Raw genomic sequence first — 12,563 nt, 5'->3', positions numbered from 1 at the left:
AAGAGTAGCTGTTGATACATGTATAGATTAAGATACCAACAGAGATGTTACAGAATGAGTATTTTTGGAAGACTTAGAGGTTTAGGCCAGAGGTTCTAGAATGTGGTCCTGGCACCTGCATCATCAGGGAACTTGTAAGAAATGCAGATTCCCAGGCCCTACCCAGCTCTGCTGAATCAGGGGCTGTATCTTCATAAGCCCTCCAGGCACTTCTGACAGTCATTCAAGTTTGAGAACCACTAGTTTAGACCGAAGGCTTTGGCCTCAGGTGGCTGTTAATACCCTAGATAAATCATTTCCCCTCCCAAAGCCTCGGTCCCTCTTATAACAAGGGTCACAACATCTCCCAGCTCCCAGGGCTGTCCCTAGGATTCCGTAAGAAAACATGCATGAAGCAGGAGGGTCACCCATCAGGCACACGCCAGGGTGGGACAAGGTATCCAGTCCTGCGGGCCCGGCAAGCAGCGGTGAGCCTGACCCAACAGGTGTAATGGGGCTGGACAGACTGGTGAGAAGCACGGCCGTCTCTGAGCATGAGGATGGTCAGAGGACAAACCGAAAGGGGGAGGTGGCTATTCCAGGGCGGGCCCCACCTGGGAAGCCCTGAATGTCCAGGGGTCGGAGCCTTCCTGGGGCACAGGCGGGGGAGGGTGGCATCTCTTGCCCACCCCTCTCTGGTCCCTCCTGGTAGCTCAGCCTCCTGCTCAGTGACTGGGATCCCACGAGCTGTCTGCCCTTCCCTGCTCTGACCGCCACCCGCCCTGGGAGGGACCCCGAGGCACAAAGCCCCGCCCCCAGAGCCTGCTGGGAGCACCGCGCCGGGCCAGCTGGGCACCCCGGGCTGGCCCCTGAGACCGCTCTGCCTCCGCAGGAGCCGGGGGGGAGGGGCAGGGCTACCTCCCTCCACCTCCTCACTGTATGAAGGACACCGAGCCCACGGGGATAGGAACCGGCTCAGGATCCTTTGGTGAGCTGGTGAGACCATGTGCCTCCTGGACCGTCTACACTGCCTCTATCTGTCTACACTGCCTCCCTCTGTCTCACTGCCTCCTGGACTGTCTACACTGTCTCAGCTGGACCGTCTACACTGTCTCCATCTGTCTACACTGCCTCCATCTGTGCAACCCAGCTGGCCTGGAAGTCAAGAGGCCTGGGCTCTGGCCCCGGCACTAAGGGGCCTGATCTCACAGGAAGGCTTTGTGATTCTTGCTGTGTGCCTTCAAGCAAGTTGCTAGCTCTCTCGTGCCTATCCATGTCTGTGTCTGCAACATAGGGGTAATGAGTCCCTCCCCTCGGGTTGGCTGTGAGGTCTAACTGACGCAAGGTCTGGAAATCACTTAAGCGCGTGGCCTCCAGGAGCCTTCCCTCAGCCCCCTTTCTAAACTGGCCACCACTCCACTGGTAGTGACTCTTGATCCGATAACCCTGCACGATTTTCTTCTCAACATTCATCACTATCCACAGTCTTCTCCTAAGTGTCCCCTGGTGGCTCAGTGGTAAGGAATACGCCTGCCAATGCAGGGGATGCACGTTTGATCCTGGGTTGGGAAGCTCCCCAGGAAAAGGAAATGGCAACACACTCCGATATTCTTGCCTGGGGAATCCCATGGATGGAGGGGCTTGGTGGCTACAGTCCAGGGGGTCTTAAAGGGTCAGACACTGAGAGTCCACGAATGAGCCCACAGCCGTCTCACTCACCTGTCTATGCTTGTGTCTTAGGCTTGTCTCATGAGCGACTTAGCGACTAAACAACAGCATGCACAGGATTCACATTCCCCAAGGACAAAGATGCTTCCTATTGAAAGCGTGTGGCCATTGCCTGGCACACAGTAGGTGCTCAACAAATATCTGATGAATAAACAATGGAGAATATGGCCCTTGTCAGACTGGGAGCCCCTCACTGGGACAAAGAGTTTCATTCCTCACTGGCTTCCTTGATGTGACCAGCTCAGGGCCAGACACTGAGAACATTTCTTATCAAAGTACACAGGAGCTATTCCATGGGTCGGTGACTGCAAGAGGGGAGACTTCCCTGGCAGAGCCACCTCCCAGCCCTGGCCTGACCCCAGGAAGCCAGACCACACCACGTGCTACTCCTGCGGGATTTGGTGAGCCTCAGGCCTTCAGAGGTTTACCATTTCCCCAGAAGCAGTGACTGTCCACGGGGCCTCTATGCTTTCATTGATGGCCTGAGTATAGCAGGCTTTGTTTCCCTGATAAATACCATTGGATAAGGAAATCAGGGAACACACAGTCTGGAGTCAAGGCCATGTGCCTAGAATCCCGGCCGCAGAGCTGACCCAGAGCTCAAGAGTGTGCCTGGCTGGCCCACCAGTGCCGGCAGGGGCTTCTGAGGCCATTTGGGAAAGGCCGTGCTTTACAAGCTGGGAAGCCGAGGCTGGGTATGGGGACACACCAGCCAGAGACAGGCACTGGTACTCTTGTCCCCGTTTTACAGATGGAGAGATGGAGGCACAGACATAGAGTGGAAGCCCAGGAACACTGACATCCAGTCTAGCACGCTTTCTAATGTCCCCCGATGTGTCTGTGTTCTGGGAAAGGCCTCGGGAAGCACGCGGAGGGGACATTCTCTCTGCAGTGGGTGTGCAGTGTCACTGAGATGCCATCTCAACCCCCTCGCCCGCCCCGGAGGCTCCTGGAGTCTCATGCTCCTGGGGGGTCCCACCCGGGGGGCCCACCCCCACTTTGTGCCCTTTGCCCACAGGTGTTTCCAAGAGCATGGCTCCTGGCTTCCACCTGGAGAAGGGGCCCACACAGCTCAGCATCTCCTCCCTGTGACCTCATCAGGTCACAGGGCCTGGAGTTAGGAGGTCCATGAACGTCCCCTTGGCCTGCATCTCACTCCCATCTTACAGAAGGGGAAGCTGAGGCCCAGAGGCCGCTGCAGGCTGCTGCCTCCTGGGAAGCCTCAGAGCCCCTTAGGTTCCTCTTTCATCTTAAACAGTGTATCAGAGCCTCTTCAAAGCGCCGAGTCCGGGTGCATGGGTGGTCCGCTGGTAAAATTCTCGCCCGCCAAAGTGTGAGTCCATGGGGCTCCAGGGATGAGGCTGGGCCCCACCTCCCTAAGGCCGGGGTGTCAGTGCTAGTAGGAGAAGGGGTTCCTGAGAGGCCGCAGGTCACACTGGGGCACTTCCGGCCCCCTGCCGTCAAGGGCAAGCTGAGGCGAGAAGAGGGTCTCCTGCCAGTACGGCGGGAGTTTGGGCAGGTGGTTCCTGGGCCAGCCCCTCTGCGTGCCTGGGTACGCACATGCACACAGACACACGCACATGCACACACACAGCGACACCAAGGCCCAGAGCCCCGCACTCACCCATGACGTTCAGGAAGATGTTGCCCGATGCCAGGACCACCTTCTCCCTTGTGGCGCGGTCGTAGATGCCCACGTGGCACTCGTAGGGACCGTTGTCGGAGATGCGGACCTCAGGCAGCCTGCGGGGGGCACAGAGGGGCAGCATGGGGACCCATCATCTGGGGCTGGAAGTCACAGCACCTAGGAAACCAACACCCACAGCCCAACCATCCAGGATTCTCTCAGTAGCGCCCCGGGACCCACCAGCACACGCCCGTGTGCCATGCTGGGAGTGGGAGCAACTTCACGGAACACCGCTGGCACCCGGGCCCTGCGCCTTAGGCTCTGGAGGGTGAAGGGGTGGCCTGCAGGGAGGACTACATGTGACGATGTGACCGCAAGACCTCTGGAAGCAGGAACACCGCATTAAGGTGGTCGAGGGGCCACTGCCTGTGGTCCCCGGATCCTGTGATGCCTGTTAGGGCTAGGGGGCTTCTGCCAAGTGAGATCTGGACACTCAGAAGGCGCGGAGTTTTGACCTGGAGCTCAGAGACCATGCAGCCGCGATGGGGAAAACTTTGTGTCCTCCAGCAACTTCCGGCCCGCTCTGGGCCTCATTGAGCACCCGATGAGGGGCCTGTTCTGGCCACGACAGAAGGAAGGTCTCTGTGCTCACGTCTTGGGGGTTCTCACGCAGCTGCAGAAAACTCCAAAGAGAAGCTGATGCTCAGGGAACCCCAGGAAGTGCCAAGCACAGGGCCCTCCCCATAACACTGGCCCTGCGGTCCTACCAGAGGCCTACCAGAGGTCCTACCAGGGCCTGTCCCAGCCCTGCTGGCGCCAAGGGGTGGCCTTCGGTTCCGCACTTCACACCCAGCCCTGCGCCAACTTGATTCACTCTCCGCTCAGCCAGCCTCTCTTACACCTGCTGCTTCCCAGCCTCACGCCCACTCCTTCCCCTCCCTCTTCCGCTGTCTCCACCCCATCTTTGTCTTCCAGCTCCTTTGCCTGTGACTCATGGGCCACACCCGCACCTCTGTGCCCACACGCGCACACACACACACACACACACACACACCCCTGGGCTCCCAGCCTCTCTCCCCATCCAGAGGCCTCATGAAGGAAGCCAGCACCTCTAACCATGGCTCCTTGCCGCCTGCCGCCCACCTCCCATTAGCGTAAGCAAACATCTTCATTTCCACAGGAAACAGAGGCTGAAACCTGGTCTGCCGACTTGTCATGAAAAGACTTCACGAATGGGGAGCTTTTCATCAGGGACACGTGGTGGGGAAGATGCTGTCTCCCGTCTCGGAAGAGAAGAACATGGTGACAGCAGAAACAGCAGGAACTGTTTTCCCTCTGGGAACTATTTTCTTTGTTTGCAACTCAGCTAGCCTGAGAAAGAAATGAGAAGCCTCTCTGCCAGGCAGGCTTGCGGAGTGACAGTCGCCCAGAGTGGCGTGTTTAGGCGGTGCTTACGGGCGCCTATTACAGAGGCGCCTTGAGGCGCAGGTGACAGGTGCCCAGGTGACACCCCTGCGAAGACACAGGCTCCAGGGACACATGGAGCTGGCAGCTGCCCAGGCGATAAAACGAAATAATAACGACACAGTTGACACACGGGTGGAAACGCACAGGTGACGGCCACATAGGTGAGCTATGCAGAAGATGTACTGCTGTGACAGGGACACGGGTGACGTGTTTAGGCAGCCTCAGTGCTCATGTTCAGGCGACAGTCACACACGCAATATGTTTAGGTGACGTGTGGAGGTAACACACACAGGTGATACAGCAGACAGCGCTGGGGACGTCTGGACTGGTGCTTTATGAAGGAGGCAGCTTCTTGCCTGGGGGATATTTCTACATCCTTGGATGTTCTTCTGCTGAGTTCCCTAGCTCCGTGAGCAGTCCTGCCTTCAACCAGGGATCCAAGGGATACTCCAGGCACCATCGCTGGTATCTCCTGTTTCTCTGCTCCCCCAAACACAGTCTGAGACCAAGTCCTGGATGCTCTACCTCTTAGACGTATCCCAAAGCATTCTCTTCCCTGTATCTCCACAGCCAACAACTCTCTCACCTGGAATACAGGAGGGGCAGGTAACCAGCTTCTCTGCCATGCTCATCTCCCTCTTGGTCCTTCTCCAGGTAGAACCCAGATCTTTTCAAATGCAAATGGGGTTAATGGCATTCCCCTCCCTAAAGCTCTTCAGAGGCTTCTTTCTGCTCTTCAAGTGAAGCCCAGGATTCTTATCTGGGCCAACAAGTCTCAGCACAACCGCTTCCCGCCACACTCAGCTCCCCCGTCCTCCCGTGACAATGGCGTTGCTTCCATTCCTCCCATGTGCCAAGTTCCCTTTTTAAAAACAGACTTTTGATTTTGGATTTATTTTAGATTTACAGAAAAGTTGCACAGAGAACAGAGTTCCCTAACAGCCCTCACAGGTCCCCCTTTGTTAACTCTTACATGAGAACCGGCATTAATGCGTCATTATTTATTCAACTCCAGACTCTACCCAAATTGCACCAGTTTTTCCACTAATGTCTCCTTTCCGTTTCAAAATCCCATCCAGGATCCATTATTGGTAACACTCACGGGTGCGTTGAGCCAAGTTTCTTTTCTGAGTTAGCACTTTTGATTGCAACAGTCTGTTTTCCTGTGAATGTTGCATTTTATTTCTCTGACTACAACCTTCAAGTTAAACAGTTACTTAGAAAGTGACCACCTGGACTAGGTGGCCATGGAGGCTTGATTACGGTGGTGACCTGGATTAACGGCCTCCCTGTATCTTGCAAAATGCCTATATAGCTCTTCCCACCTAGAAGTGGAGTCTTCTCCACTGTAGCCCACCAGGTTCCTCTGTTCATGGGGATTCTCCAGGCAAGAATGCTGGAGTGGGTTGCCACGCCCTCCTCCAGGGGATCTTCCCGACCCAGGGACCAAACCCAGATCTCCCACATTGCAAGCAGATTCTTTATTTGCACCTGAGCCAGGAGTGAAGCCCTCCCACTTAGAAGTGGAATCTATTTCCCCCATTCTTGGCCTTATGACTTGCTTCAACTAATAGTGGTGAAAGTGATGATGGCATGCAAATTCCAAGTTTAAGTTTCAAAAGAATGGTCTCTGTCTCTCCCTCTCCACCTAACTCTCTCTCTCCACCCTCTGCCTCTGTCCTGAGAACAAGCCTCTGATGGAGGCTGAGAGTGAGTGGAGGGAGCTCCCACTTGCTCAGTTGGTCCAGGCAAGGCCACACTTGGGAGTAAACCCGGCCAGCCCCTACCCTCCTGAGCAATAATAGGTGGCTGGTGCTTTAAACCATCTGGATTTGGGGCTGCTTGTTATGTAGCGATAGCTGACTCTTAGAGCAGGTGTCTGCACCTCTCTTCTTAGTCCTTGTCTACATTGTAACTTAGTGACTTACATTAGTGACTCACAAACATCCCCTCCCCCACCATACACAATGAGAATCCCTGAAGGCCGGGTCTGCATCGAGCTGGCTTGCCAGAGTGTCCCAGGGCCTTGCAGAGTGCTTGTCATCGTGGTAGGTACTCAGACAAGAGTTACAACACGAGTGGACAGCGAGACCGTCCAGAAAGCCGTGGTGTGAGTCTCTGTCTGCTACAGATCATGCCGTGGCCCCATCCCCTCCCCCAGGCGGAGGCAGATGCTCGCTCCTGTCTGCAGATTCAGCAGCTTCTACCCATAGCTCTGATCTGGACCAATCCACCTCTTCTCAGCGCCTCATCTGAGCCTCTGCCTTCAGTGTTATCCTCCTGAAGTGGATTAAGTGGCCGGGAGACCCCCTTTTTCTCCAGATTTGAGTGGCATTGATCTGCATGCTGACTAGAAGGCCTTCCGCAGATAGCAGGGCCCCGAGGGGGCTGGGGGTGAGGAGACCTACTCTCATCAGCCATGGGCTGCAATCAATAAACCATTAATAGCGGCAAAGGTTTCTGGTGAGTTCAGTGTAATACACTTTAGCAGCCGGAGTTTACTAACATGGACGGTGGTTCCGAAGGCCGAGTAACCGTGTGTGAAAAGCTGGGCACAGAGACAGCCGGGCCCACTGGCTGTCCCCACGGCCCCCTGGCTCAGGCGAGGCCGGGCAAAGCCTGGGCACTGGGGCATCCCCAGGTCCGAGGCCAGGGCCGTAGGCCATCCATGCTGAGCACAGGTATTCACGCCGGCTTGCACTACGCCTGCGCTGAGCCTTAGGGCTTGGGGCCTGGGCAGGTCACACAGAGATGCCAAGGGCTCTTCCCTGCATCTGTGAATCTTTGTCCAGCCTGTTCCCTCAGCTTGGACCACTCTTCCTTTCTTGTTCCCACGACAAGCCTCTAGCCCTCTTTCAAAGCCTGGCAGTTGAGTCTCGCTTTCCCCATTTATGACCCCTCTCCGTCAGACAGTTGAGAAGATTATGTGGGATAATTCAAGGGCTTAACTCAGAGCTGATGTGGCTTGAGAGCCCAACGGACCAGAATCACTAGGTAGCTAGTGGCCCTTAGGCTTCACATTCAGATGCTGCCTCTGCCAGGCAGGCTGCCCTGACTGCCCACACCCGGTGCAGACAGAGTCCCTCTCCACCTCCCCAGGGCTGTGTCTGTCTGGAGCACCTACCCTATCCATATCATGCTACATTGGTTCCCATTTGTCTTCCTTCCCAGGGAAGCAGATAAGCTCCTTAAAGGTGAGCCTGGCCACGTGGTAGGTTCTCCAGGAATATTCACTGTATGAACGAGGGCGGCAGAAGCTATCAGGGCCAGGAGCTAGGCACCCTTGGTTCTGGTCTGGGCTCTGCACCTGACTAGCTGCATGAGGCTGAATAAAGCTCTTTGGCTTCTTCGAGCTTTGGTTTCTCCAGCTCATAAATGAGTGCTCCAATACCTGCCTCATGACATTGTAGCCTTTAGGAGGAGCTGATGTTTACAGAGATTTACAATGAGAAGCATTGTGTTACCCTATCTCCTTGGATCCTTGACACTACCCTATTATGATGCCGTGTCTAAACCAGCTCTGGTATGTATTATATAGAAATAATATTACCCCCATTGTACAGATGAGGAAACTGAGGCATCCAGAGAAGAGGGAGGTCATAGAGGGAGTAGGTGGGTGCTATGATTTAAAACCAAGTCTCATGGATGCTGACGACCAAGAGAGGTCTTTGGAAGCCCCAGTCGCGTCCCCACACTGCTTCTCAGATCTTCCTTCCCCAGAAAATTAATTGAGCTCCTTCGAACTGGAATTTGCCTCCACTGTTCTTCAGCGTATTTTCTATTTTGAGCCTCTCTACCTCTCCAGGTAATAAGAGCCATCTGCCCCTCGCTGCTGGGAGAAATGGGATGGTCTTTTATTTTCCTAAATTCCCTTCTTCCACCTTCCGGTGGGCCGCTTAATTGCAGAGCCCTTTGTAGTCACATTCTCCACACCCGCCTGACTTTACAGCCTCTGATCATCCTTCCTTTCCTGACTTTGTCTCTCCACTGGGAAGAGTTCTAGATTCTCCCAGACTGGAGATCACGGACTTGGGAGCAGAGGGCGGGGCTGGGAGGAAACAGGCTGCAGAATTTAGAGTTACTCTTCCCGTATTGTTGGTGGATCAGATGATCCAGTAAGGGACTTTTGCTGAGACCTGAAACTTAAATTAATGAAATGCATATGCACTTAGAGAAGAGCCTGGCGCTTGTCAGATCTTCCCCTGCGCCATTAATGGATTAAAATTTTGAAATAAACTCTTAAGCGTCTACTGTGTTTGCAGTGCTGAGCGCCTAGCATGGAAGGAGACAGAGCAATAGAGATCTTCCTCGACTTACAAGGAGGTCACATCCTGATAAACCCGTTAAAAGTTAAAAATATCAAGCTAAAAACGTATTTAATACACCTAACCTACTGAGTATCATAGCTTAGCCTTGTCTTAAATGTGCTCAGGACACTACCATTAGCCTATAGTTGGTCAAAACCATCTAACACAAAGTCGATTTTACAATAAAGTATTGAATATTCCTGGTGGCTCAGATGGTCAAGAATCTGCCTGCAATGTAGGAGACCAGGGTTCAGTCCCCTGGGTCGGGAAGATCCCCTGAAGGAGGAAATGGCAACCCACTCCAGTGTTCTTGCCTGGAGAATCCCATGGACAGAGGAGTTTGGTGGGCTACAGTCCGTGGGGTCGCAAAGAGTCAGACCCAACTGAAGCGGCTTGTCACACACACCCACGCCGTGTATACACACCACCGAAGCCATTGCCATAGTCAAGATAGTAAACATGTCACCCCCCGAAATTTCCTTGTATCTCTACTCTGCCCCTAACCCCAGGCAACCACTGACCCACTCTCTGCCACTGTTCGCCAGGCTCACGCTTTCCAGGGATTCATGTAAATTGAACCGTAGAACATGCACGGTTTTTTGTTTGGTTTCTCTCACTCATCATTATTGAGACTCATTTATGTTGCCTTTGTCACCAGCCTGTTCCTTTTTAAGGCCGAGCGGCCTCCCGTGGCATAGATACACCCCCTGCGATCTATCCACTGACCTGCTGACGCGTGCTTGAGCTGCTCTCTGGCCAGGACAATAAAGCGGCTGTGAACCTACGTGGACAAGTCTTTGCATGAACGTACACTTTCATCTCTCCTGGGTCCACACCAGGGAGAGGCGTGGCTGGGCGTATTTTAATGATAAGACGCAGCCTAACTGCTTTTGTACAGAGATGATATGAAGACCTCTGGGCTTTTTATGGCTTTCTGCCTCTGCGCGCTCTACCTGGGGTGCTCCTTTTAGAAGCAGCTCCTTCTACATTACCTTATTTCTACTTTTAAAATGCTGCTCTAAGCCGAAATAGCAAGTCCTGTTGGCATCGTGTGAAGGAGGGTGGGAAAGGAGGGTGGGGGCTGCAGGACTTCCCGATGGGGAAAGTGTGGGTGACATTTGCCTCCGACCCCATTTTCTTCTCCTCTTCTTTCAGGGGATGGGCGCTCGCCGGACAGGTGGCCCGCGGTCAGCGCCTTCCCTCCACCCTGCGGATTCTGCTCCACCTGGACCCGCTCCACCTCTGTCTTCATTCTTGCCATCTCGCCCTCCCCGAGTCTGCTGCCTGCTGCCAGAGTGGCCTTATCACAGTGAGGATCTGGTTCTCTCGATTTAAAACCATCCCGTGGCTTCCAGCCCCTGGAGGATCAAGCCCAAACCCAGTCTGACTTTGGGACCCTCCTAATCAGGCCCTGAACCCAGAGAGGAGGGAGGGAGGCTGGGATGGAGGGAAGAAAGGGGTGTGTGGCTTCACATCTCTTGCCAAAATTCAGCAACAGAATAAGACTTGTCAGAACCGAACTTTGATAATCTACCCTGTTTCAAAGGCATTTTGTCATGCAGGGGTCTTCGTTTATGTAGACTGTACCTCATTCCGGGATAATGGAAAAGATTCAGGTAGTGATTGGTCCTTTGAGGCTCTGCTTTAATGAAGAGATGAGAGAGCCTTTCATTTGTATAACCATTGTTTGCATAGAAATGGAGCTTCTAAGGAGCCTGGAAATAGTTCGTTCTTGCAAGTAGGTTAAACACACCCCCGGCAATCCTATTAGCCGGGTGCCTGCCCAGCTGTCCATGATGCTTGCTGGAATGATCTCAAGTGGAAAGGAATGAAGTTTTACTGTTCCTGTGCCCACCATGCTTCCCTGATTGGCTTCACATTCCCCGAGGCCCGGACCTTGCTTCTCCCTCCCTCCAACACCTGCTTCCTCCCCAAGTTTAAATGTCATGGCCCCGTGACACGCAAGGTGCTGTTGCAGAATGCCGGCTCTGCAGGGCTCTGAGGCAGAGCTAATAGAAAGGGCCACGAGGCCTGGCAGCCTTGGGGGCTGCAGGGCCGTTTGCTAACGAGACGCTGCTCTCCGATAAAAGGCAGGGGTGCGGGTCGAGGCACCTGCCCCTCCCGCACACCTGTGCAGTTTGCGGAGCCTGGGTGGGAGGCCACGGACAGCCAGGTTCTGTTGGTTCAGTCCAGTGGCCCCGGGGTCACCTGCTCGGCCGGCCCCAGCTTCCCCAACCCCCACCCAGCCGCCCTCGCCACGTCTAACTTTCCCCCCATGGGACTTGGATGGCTACACACCCCACCCGTCTACCCCCACACACACTGCCCCGCACAGTCAGAAATGGACTGGCTGCTGGGGGTAGCATTTGTTGCAACTGGCAGGTCTGAGGAAGCAGCTGTGGCCAGGAAAGAAAGGGCCTGTCTGGACCTAGGTCTTATCTTGGGATGGGATCCTCTACGGGAGACCCTGGGAAGGTCCGGGGGTGCCGGGCTCCAATTCGAATGTGCTGGAGAATCCCCTGGGGATCTGGTTCAAACGAAGATTCAAGTAGGTTTCTGGACCGGGTCTTAGGAGTTTCTAAAAAGCTCCAGGCAGGTCTCAGGTCCTCAGCCCTCCTCCCTCTGCCTTGGCTCCATCCCTCTGTTTAAACCGGCCCTCTCCCAGTAGACACACTGGGGAGTCCCCCTTCATTGGCTTCACCAAACCTGGAGCCTGGGAGGTGCTGACGGTACGGTTGAACGGAATTTGACTGAGGTGGGTGGATTTTGCAGCTCTGTGGGTCCTTGAAACCACCAGGGGCTGCCATGAAGCTGGCCAGGCGGCCCCCATCGCTCTCATCTTACACCGACCTGACGCTGAATCTCAGCCCGCCCTCCGGGACCACGCCTGCAGCTGGTCCCCGTGCCCCAGCTTCTGAAACAGATGAAGTGTCCTCAGTCTTTCCTGGCCTCCTGGAGGTGAGTCTACCCTCAAGGTCAGCCGAGAAAGTGGGACACAGAGCCTAGGTTTGGGTCCAGGACAAAGGGTCTCATCTCTTTTGGCGTGAACTTGGCTAAAGTCACCTGAAATGGTAAGACCTGAGTCTCCCTTGGTTAATGCACTCTTGGGGAAGCTGCCTGTGACCTGATGAGTCAGAAACATTCCTTCACCTCCTTTGGACCAAATCCTGGGTGTTCTCCTCCGGTAAGCCCTTTCCAGGAGCAGCCTGGGGAGACCGTCCCCAGGACGGGTGTGCAGCCGTGGAGAGTGCGCCAGGCAGAGAGGCTGGTGGAGGAGAAGGCTTCCCCTTCATGAGCGGATCTGTCCTACGGGCTCAGGTGGTACGTGGATGAGCCTGGGGGTTTTCCTCCTTAGTATCAGACCTCCCAGTCCAGCCGGGTCGTTTTTTTTTTTTTTTTTAATATTTATTTATTTGGCTGCCCTGGGTCTTAGGTGCAGCACACGTGACCCTCTG

General features: G+C 54.6%; 1 protein-coding gene across 1 annotated transcript in view; it reads right to left on the bottom strand.

Annotated features, from left to right (window-relative positions):
• IGSF21 (immunoglobin superfamily member 21) overlaps nt 1–12,563 on the bottom strand; it is a 270,299-nt gene that overhangs the window by 42,033 nt on the left and 215,703 nt on the right. The window contains exon 4 of the mRNA XM_043908963.1: nt 3,332–3,450. Within this exon, the coding sequence (XP_043764898.1) occupies nt 3,332–3,450 (119 nt within the window). The remainder of the gene's footprint in view (nt 1–3,331; nt 3,451–12,563) is intronic.

Source organism: Cervus elaphus, chromosome 8, assembly GCF_910594005.1.
Source record: "Cervus elaphus chromosome 8, mCerEla1.1, whole genome shotgun sequence".
NCBI classification, from domain to species: domain Eukaryota; kingdom Metazoa; phylum Chordata; class Mammalia; order Artiodactyla; family Cervidae; genus Cervus; species Cervus elaphus.
Note: the sequence above shows the minus strand (reverse complement) of the source record. Positions and strands in the feature narration are given on the sequence as shown.